This window comes from Podarcis vaucheri (assembly GCF_965113315.1).
Source record: "Podarcis vaucheri genome assembly, chromosome: 4".
In the NCBI taxonomy this organism is placed as follows: Eukaryota; Metazoa; Chordata; class Lepidosauria; order Squamata; family Lacertidae; genus Podarcis; species Podarcis vaucheri.
In genome coordinates this window covers 15,421,081-15,430,917 of record NC_138762.1, presented here as the reverse complement: position 1 = coordinate 15,430,917, position 9,837 = coordinate 15,421,081, and the positions used below count along the sequence as shown (strand labels likewise).

At 45.4% G+C, this 9,837-nt stretch overlaps 1 protein-coding gene across 1 annotated transcript in view; it reads right to left on the bottom strand.

Annotated features, from left to right (window-relative positions):
* Nucleotides 1-1,316: 1,316 nt before the first annotated feature.
* PRSS23 (serine protease 23) overlaps nucleotides 1,317-9,837 on the bottom strand; it is an 18,208-nt gene continuing 9,687 nt past the window's right edge. The window contains exon 2 of the mRNA XM_082219475.1: nucleotides 1,317-4,466. Coding sequence (XP_082075601.1) covers nucleotides 3,335-4,466 — 1,132 coding nt within the window. The 3' untranslated portion in view covers nucleotides 1,317-3,334. The remainder of the gene's footprint in view (nucleotides 4,467-9,837) is intronic.

Below are 9,837 nucleotides of genomic sequence, written 5' to 3'. Positions count from 1 at the left end.
CATCCTGGTGAGATGGTATCTGCGTGAGACCCTCTCCTACCAAATGGTATTATTATGTACTTTTGTATTTTACTTTACCTGTATATCACTTCGAGACTCCCTATTTGTTGTGAAGCAATAAATAAATTTGATAAACAAAAGGGATGGGTCTCATTTGATAGGCTTTTTTGTAGTGGACAGGTGAGGAATTAGAAGTACTTTATTTTCTGGATTTTTCTATCTTTCTCTTTTAACCTCTTTCCTACTCGTTATGTCTTTCTTTTTCTATATCTCTCTCCCCCCTTCCTTTTTTGTGTTTTTATCTAGATAAATGTTTTTTTAAGGAAAATATATTGTTTCCTATTTTTCTCTATAAACCTTAAGAATTTTATTTTTTAAAAAAAGATTGATTAAATATTCTTAATGTCTGCTGGTTTCCTCTTTCATTCCTTTTGTTATATTTGCCAATATGTTTTTTAAACCAAGTGGGAGGGACTAACATTGACCACGGTCTCACTTTTTCATCACAGCTCTCATGCACTGCAGGGGTGTTTGGGAAACCATGGTTTGTACCAAACATCGCTAGATGTGATAACTGCACCGACATACCATTGTTATAACCATCCCTGCACCTTGGAGGCTGCTGCACCACATAAATGGGAATACTGAACAGATGGGAAATGAAGTGAAATCTGCTCCTGCTAACCATGGTTTAGGGGCAATGTCTGAACTGAGCTGCTTAAATGGGGAGAATCCGTTTGAGCAACTGCCTGTGTGTAAAGGCCTGGGGGAAAGGCCACCTGCCCTGCACAAAGCTGAAGACGCAATGAATCATAAGTTGATGAGATGCTACCTTGTAACAGCCGACAGTTTCAGAGCTTTTCTGTCGTTTTGACACCAACCAACCCAGAGTCTTGCCTGTCAACTGCAGGGGGCAGTGATGCTTGCTGCAGTTCTCTTTTGTGCCTGAAGAGGGCACTGAGGCCGGTGAGTCCACAGCAGCTCAGTCCTTTATATTCCAGATGGGATGGAGGAGAATCTCAATTCGGTTTGCATTTAAATGTGAACTTACCTAATTTGCATTTTCAGCATCAATGGGCGAACCAAAACACAGCTGCCCTTCAAAATTCACATTTTGAAGGATCTTGCAAGTGTGGTTCTCTGGCCAGGTGACATTTAATTGCACTTACTGGCGGGAAAATGCATTATATTAATGGAAACTGCATTGCAAAAAATGTGGTTGACAGGGAAGACTGCATACAAAAATGTGCACAGCAAGAACCAATGTAAGTTTCAATAGTGGGAGTGGTCCCTACTCGCAAATCAATAGTCAATAGTAACAAAAACTAATCTATTCAAAAGTATGTATTCTGACAAGGATTACAAACTCAGATAGAGATTACAAACTCTAACAGAGATTACAAACTCAAACTCATCAAGATATGTATAACACAGAAATTCGTTACAGAATTAGAGATAAGAGTTTATGAGTAGAGATAAATTCATGTTAGTCCATAGTCAGATTCGACGTGGAGGTCTTTAGAGCAGAAGTCAGAAGTCAATTATGGATTAGAAACTCCCACTATTGAAATCTACATTGGCCTGAGTTCTTGGTGTGCTTTTTTCTTGGTATATTTAATAACAAGAACTCCAACTTACAAAAATGTGCATGGAGGAAGATTGCATTAAAACGCTGACAAATTTTCACAGGAATTCTGTTAAAAGAAAATTGCAAAATGATGCGGAAATGTGGAGAACAGAACTCAAGATGGGGAAAACGAGAGATTGCGATTAACTGAAACGGACATCTTCTCCTGTCCCTAATTGCGAGGCACCAGCCCGGCTTCCGAGACTGCACTGTGCTCTGGAAAAACAACTGAACCCTGGAGAGATTGTGTTTGGCAATCTTGGTGTGCGAAGGCTCGAATACCCTTCTCAGTTTGCATCCATTATGCTGAGGGATAGCAGTGCAGTTAAAAGGAAAAAAAGTGGGAGGGGGACCTCACTAAAACTTGCCTGCTCTCCAGTTGCTGAGAATCGCTGGAGAATTTGGGGGGGAAACAAGAGGAAAGGTAAAACCACGGGAGAAAAAAGAAAGACGAGGCATAAATAAAGGTAACAGATCCCACACAGCAAGAAGCACTCAGTAAATTTACTTCTGAACTCCGCATTGGCATGGGCTACCCAGCGAAAGAAAGAAAGAAAGAAAGAAAGAAAGAAAGAAAGAAAGAAAGAAAGAAAGAAAGAAAGAAAGAAAGCAGCTGCTTCTGCTGCAAAGCCCACTTAGCCTTGCCAGTCCCTCTAGCTAGAAGGAAACTTTGCTCCTGGCTTGAACAGACTCGGGGCAGTTGAAATTTGATGCTATTGGGAGGTGCCTCTCCTCTCCTTCAGCTGTTCTCTGGGTAAAGGTCAAGGTAAAGGACCCCTGGACGGTTAGTCCTGTCAAAGGCAACTATGGGGTTGCGGCGCTCATCTCGCTTTCAGGCTGAGGGAGCCGGCGTTTGTCCACAGACAGTTTTCTGGGTTATGTGGCCAGCATGGCTAAACCATTTCTGGCGCACAGAGGACTGTGATGAATGCCGGAGCACATGGAAACGCCATTTACCTTCCCACCTCAGTGGTACCTATTTATCTACTTGCACTGGCATGCTTTCAAACTGCTAGGTTGGCAGGAGCTGGGACAGAGCAACTGGAGCTCACCCTGTTGCGGGGATTCGAACCGCCAACCTTCTGATCGGCAACTTTCAGGGACAACTTGACTGATGCAAAGCGTATCATCTATCTGCATGGGAGCATCAAAGCTGAGTGTTTTTCTTCTCTTGCTTGCCTGGAGAAAGCAGCCACAGCAGTGCAACAAAAAACAAAACAGCCACACTCACGCCTACCCCTGTCTCACTTCAACTTTAAATTGGCCACCAGCCCTGGTTCAGCTCCCATCAACGCCGTGCTCTCTGACTTGACTTGAGGGCCAGGAGCCCCAGGAGGAAGAGTTTGCAAAAATCAAATGCAAAGCGCACAAGTTGCAGAGCCTCCCAGCCATGACATGGGCACCAGGAAGGGGAGTTGTGGGAGAAGGGCAGGGCCAGATGTGCGCCCCAGGATGCCCCAGTATTTAAGGCCAGCTTGGCTGTGCATAGTATGTAACACAAAGCACCTTTACAAACAAGACAGACTTCCCTATTGATTCCTGCATCCAGGTATTTATAAAAAAGAAAAACAGAACTGCACTCCATAGCACCGGCAATATAGAAGAGTTTCGCTTCCCCTTTCCCCACCCCACCCCACCCTGCCCCTGATTCAGCAACCGAGGCCGTTTATTTTCTTTCTTTTTTTAAAAAAAGGATGCCCATTGTCTTTAGCCGTCCCTGCAGTGCTGATAGTTGCCTGTAATCCAGTAGCAAATCTGCGCGTATTTGAGGGGAGTGATGCGAACAGCCACATTGAAATCCTGCGGGGAGCCGTTTGTGTCCACCCACTGGTGCCCGGAAAATATCCCAATGATCTTGCGCTCCCACTTGCGGCTCTGCCTCTTCCACATCCGTACGTAAACTCCCGAGCCGCTGGCGCCCGGCTGAGCGTCACACTGCTGGTACAAGAGGTCGTACGTTTCGTCTTTGACGTCGCAGAAGCGGTAGACCAGGTTCCCTGGCCGGTCGTTGTCATAGCCTGAGAAGTGGATTCTCCCGCCAGGCAGTTGCTTTGCGGCCGGGCTCACGCCAATCTTCATGAACTTCCGTTTATGGGGTTTCTTGAGCTCCAAGAGGGCATAGTCGTAATCCATGCCAATGTCGTTGGCATTCCCTTTGATCCACCCTTTGGGGACGTGAGTCCGTTTCACTCGGATCCACTGGAATTTCATCCTTTCTGGCTCTGGGGAGCTACTGATGTTTGCCCCCTTGCTGCCATCTTTCAGCTTCGGCCGCAGAAACCCCACACGCAGTTTCCTGGCCCCTTTGACGTAGCTTTTGCCATCGTGGATGCAGTGGGCGGCGGTCAGGACATGCTTCTCGGCCACCAAAGTCCCGGTGCAGCCCGTGGACAACTTCACAGAAGTCGAAAAGGGGTAGTTGAGCAAGAAGTCCTTGCCGAAAATGCTGAACCTCGTGTCGTATCCGTAGATCTGCCTCTTGGCCCGAGATCTGCTCTGTGTCCCGGCACTCCCGCCGGTCAGAACGTAGATGCCGACTTCCGTCTCGGTTCGGGAGCCGTTGGAGTACAAAGTTTCGTAGGACAAGTAATCCTTCACCTCCTCGTAAGTAGGTAGCGGGGAACTCTTATGGCAAGACGGGCTGCAAGACGAGACCACTTCCAGCTTAGCTTCGGCATCAAACTGTGGTTTGTCCAAATAAGTAGTTGATTGTGGCAGAACGACGGGGACTCTGTAGGCCGGCCAGGTGGGCCTCCAATGGGAACTGGAAGGTAGAACACCGTTGATGGTCCACAGGAGTAAGAGAAGGCATGGTAGGCTAGCCATGGTGAACCCTGAACTGTGAAAAGGAAGGAAGATGTTACTTATTTATCATTTATATATCATATTGCGATTTATTACAGAACATCAAAGTAGATCATAGAACTGTAGAGCTGGAAGGGACCCCGTGGGTCTTCTAAGTCCAACCCCTTGCAGTGCAGGATTCTCAACTAAACATCCAAGACAGATGGCCACCCAATCTCTGCTTAAAAACCTCCAGAGAAGGAGAGTCCACCATCTCCTAAGGGAGATCATTCTACTGTTGAATAGCTCTTACTGTCAGAAAGTCGGAATCTCCTTTCTTGTAACTTGAAGCCATTGGTTCGAGTCCTGCCCTCCAGATCAGGAGAAATCAAGCGTGTTCCACGTAACAGCCCTTGAGATATTTGAAGGTGATTATCATATCTCCCCTTAGTCTCCCCTTTTCCTGGCTAAACATACCCAGCTCCCTCAACCACCGAGATCCATGCATTGGGAACCTCAAGACTTGGTTACTGCAAGATGGTTATTGAGATGGAGCTACTCTTGGGCTTCATGTGGAGAATCCAGCTGGTGCAAAACGCTGGGGCGAGATTCCTGAGTGGAACAAATTACCTCCAACACATAACTTCAGTGTTCTGCCTGTCCAGATACTACCAGGCCAGATTCATGGTTCCTGTAATTAATTTACTAGGTCCTTAATGATTTGTGTGGCTACCTCAAGGCTCACCTAATCCCTGCCTGATCACTGGGGTCTTCAGGGGAGTCACTGTTTTGTGGTCCCACATGGCTCTGATGTTCCACTCATTTCCAGCAGTATTGTGGGCCCGATTCTATGAAACTCCATTCCCAATGACTAGCCCAAGGCCACCCAAAGGAGTTCATAACTGAAATCCCCACCATCTCCAGATAGGACTGAAGAGGTCAACCCTGCCTGGAGAGCTGCTGCCAGTAAGTATTGACAGAACTGGAGATGGCAGGGATGGAACCTGGCACCTTCTGCATGCAAAGCAGATGTTCTGCGATTGAGCTACGGCTCTTCTGCAGTCCACAATTCCACACTGGTTCTAACTTGTTAGCAAGAAGCATCCCACAGCTGAAACAAACAGACCTGAGATGAGAGATACATGATCTTGTTTATTCTGCTCTTGAGGTCTAGGGGCTCCTTTCCTTCACAGTCGCAAGCGGTGAAGAAGTCCAATTAAATAGCGTAGCCTTTCAGATTTGCATTGGGGGAAACGGAGTGAATCTACTGGTGCAGCTAAATTGGATAGTGTGTGTGGGTGAGAATTGTAGACTAATAGAAGCCACCGTTTTCCACGTTAAATTAAATCCCCCAGGAAACCCAGGGGAGCGTTCTTCCTCGGCTCGGATGATAAAACCCACATTGTAGAGTGTATTTGTAGATGACAGGCAGATTAAGCGAGGTCTCCAGTAGCGAAGAGCCACAGGTACCACAACTGTGCTGGGGAAATATGCAGGACTTTGGCTTATTTGAAAATTAGCTAGGCAGCTGAATCTCTGCAGGAGCCCAAGTGTTCCCTTGCGAGAGAGGAGGAGGGAAGGCCTGCCCATTCCCGATAAGGGATTACTCAAACAAATTACAGCTATTAGATGCGGCTTATGCATATTTAAACCCGGCTGGGGTTAAACCAATAATGGCCGGAGCAGCTTAGCATCATTCTTGAAATGCCTCAAAGGAACAGAATACAACCGGCTCTTAGAGAAGGTGTCCGCAGCTGTGCGAGGGAGGAATGGTCCCTCCTAGCATTCACAAAGCAGCCCTCTGTGCTGCAACCCACAATTCCACCCCACGCTGCCTTCAGTCTGTGGATAATCAGGTTACCTGCTGTACCTGGCCAGAGTCAGGCCACAGCTCTGCTACTGCCAGTCCTCAAAACTTCTCCAGATGGAGGCCAAGTGGGTGCATGCCCACTTCTCTGGTTTGTTTTCTGTACCACATTTATTTCCTCCTCCTGCTGCTGCTGCAAGGAGCTCAGGATTCACCTCCAATTATTCCTCAAAACAACCCTGTGAGGTAGGCTGGACCAAGAGGTGATGACTAACTAAAGTCAAGAGATGAGGTCACTAAGTGTTATTATTTGATCCCTGGCGGAATATCAATCTGTTTTGCATGCTGCGCAGCACAAATTATTTGATCCAGGTAACAACCTGGAGGGATGGGAGGTGTAGCTAATGGCACAGAAGACAGAATCAGGATTCAAAAAAGACCTTAACAGATTGGAGAACTGGGCTCAAGCTAACAGAATGAATTTCAACAGGGACAAATGTAAGGTTCTGCACTTAAAAACAGGAAGAAGCAGATGCACAAATATAAGATGGGGGACACCTGGCTTGTCAGTAGAACATGTGAAAAGGATCTAGGGATCTTGGTGGACTACAAGCTTAACATGAGTCAACAGTGTGATGCAGCAGCAAAAAAGCTAATGTTCTTCTTGTTGTTGTTTAGTCGTGTCTGACTCTTCGTGACCCCATGGACCAGAGCACGCCAGGCACTCCTATGTTCTTCTAGACTCCATTAACAGAAGTCTAGTGTCCAGATCAAGGGTAGTAATACTACCACTTTATTCTGCCTTGGTCATACCACATCTGGAATACTATGTCCGGTTCTGGGCACCACAATTTAAGAAGGATGTTGACAAGCTGGAAAGTGCAGAGGAGGGCAACCAAAATGATCAATGGCCTGGAAACCAAGCCTTATGAGGAGTGGTTGAAGGAGCTGGATATGCTTAGCCTGGAAAAGAGGAGACTGAGAGGAGGTATGATGGACATCTTCAGATATCTCAAGGGCTGGTTTAGATGCTCCAGCTGGTGCAGAGGACGGCAGCCAGATTGATGACGGGGGCATGTGGCCAAGAACATGTGATGCCATTGTTAAAACATCTGCACTGGCTGCCTATCTACTACTGAGCCAAGTTCAAGGTCCTTGGAGGAATTTACAAAGCCCTGGACAGCTTAAGTCCAGGGTACCTCAGAGACTGCCTGAAGCCCGATATCCTGGTTTCTAGGTCGTCGGTTGTTTCCTGAGTTGGCGAGCCTAGTTTGACAACCACAAGGAACCGAGCCCTAAGCGCCAGCAGCCTCCTCTTGCAGAATGGCTCTGCCAGCAGAGATTAAGTGGGCGCCTTCTGTGCCAACTTTTAAACGCCTGCTGAAAACATCAGGCTTATGCAGGCAATTAACACATCTTTCCATAACAGTTAGCCATTTCTGATTTTACCTTTCTACGTGGTTTGGTACTGTATGGCTTTAGATAAAATTCTTGTATGCCGCACTGGTATTTTTTTAATGAATAGCAAAACTTCAGAAGGCAACAGCTGGTGTGTTCATGCGCTTCTTTTCCCTGATCCAGGTGGCAGGACGGCATGGAAGGAGCTCTCTTTCGAAAAACAGAAGCAACACTCAAAGCATGCCCATGGTGCATTCGGGGCAGATCACTAGGTGAGCCTATTACAGCTGCAATTGCTTTTCTCCATCAGCTGCTCCGTCAAATCAAAAACAACGGAAACTTGCAAGAAAATGTGCTTCAAGAACTGTGCCTACCGATGGGAGTGATTTGTAGGTGTGCATTTTCAAGTGCTCCAATACTGTTGTTTTACCTGGCTTGCTAAGTTTGCTGCAAATCTCCCTTGCCTGCTGGCTTAGCTAGCTCAGCTGAATTAAAAGAAAGGGAGAGGAACGAAGAATATTCATCTTCCCTTTTTTTTGCCTCTAGGCACTGTCATGTCCAGAAGATGTCACTGTCGCTGGAAAACACGACGGCATCAAGGGAACTGACTAGGGAACGCTCTGTATCAGCTGGCACATCTGGCATATTTTTCTCTACAGGCCTTATTGCAGAGATAGATGAATGGTGATTTGGGGGTTTAGGGAAACCAAAAGGAGGAATACTGTATATTGAAGGTGTATAAAGGAGCATCATCTTGCATAAAAATTATGGGCAAGTTGGACAGTCTCCTCCTCCTCGCATAGCAATAAGGGTTCCATGATGATGATGATGATGACAATGACAACAACAACAACAACAATTTAATATTTATACCCCACCCATCTGGCTGGGTTTCCCCAGACACTCTGGGTGGCTTCCAACAAACTGATGTACTATAAGTTAAGGACAATGCATAGGAACACACTTCTTTGGGTGTCCCATAATGGAATTTGGAATGTGGAATTTACAGAAGAGTCGGTGGAAGAAGATTGGAGGAAATTTAAAGACTATTTACAGAAATATTGCAAAATTAAGGAATGTTAGAATGATGCTGGATTGAAGTTAAGTGGTTTCTAGCTGTAATGGTTTAAAAGAATATGGAAAAATTGGATTTTTAATAGGCAAAAATTTAATGTTATAATATATTAAGATTAAAGATCAGGATAATAAGGAGGGAAAGGAATTGCTGAACTAATAAATTGAACTGGAATACAGAAAAGGGAGGTATGAGGAGGTCCGGGAAACAAGTAAATAAGTGATGTAAAGATGGAATTATTTTTAACTGTTTTTTATTTCCTATTTTTTTCTTTTTTCTTTTTCATTATGTTATATTGTGAAAACTTTAATAAATATTTATTTTTAAAAAATGGAATGTGGAATTTACAGCCCACCTATCTATGTTGACTTGGATGGCGTGCTTAAAATGGGACAGACAGATTCGTGGAGGATTGCTTTATCAACGACTATTTGCTGCATCCATGGAGCGTTGATGTTCAGGAACAGGGAGTCTTTGCATTCCAGGTGCTGGGATGAACAGTGGGGCAACAGCAGGAGAAATGGAAAGATAATGCCGTGTTAGAGCCAATGTGGTGCAGTGATGAGAGGGCTGGACTAGGACCTAGGAGATCAGCGTTCAAAGAAGCTCCCTGAATGACCTTGGGTCAGTCACTTCCCTCAACCTTTTCTAACCCACAGAATGGTTGTGAGGATGGCAATGGGAGGGACGGGACGACCCATATATTCCACATTGGGCTTCTTTGGAAGATGGGATATGCATGTATTAATAATAATAATAATAATAATTCATTTCCTCATCTTTTTCATATTTCTCTATTGGTACCATTTCCTCATTCTACTTAATGATTAAGTTCCATCTTACTTTCTTTTTGAAGCACGCACTGGGTAAACATATTTTATTACAGTGGTACCTCGGGTTACATACGCTTCAGGTTACAGACTCTGCTAACCCAGAAATAGTACCTCGGGTTAAGAACTTTGCTTCAGGATGAGAACAGAAATCGCGCAGCGGTGGCACGGCAGCAGCGGGAGGCCCCATTAGCTAAAGTGGTGCTTCAGGTTAAGAACAGTTTCAGGATAAGAACGGACCTCCAGAACAAATTAAGTACGTAACCAGCGGTACCACTGTATTATGGTCACAGACTTACAATATCAGGAAAATTAT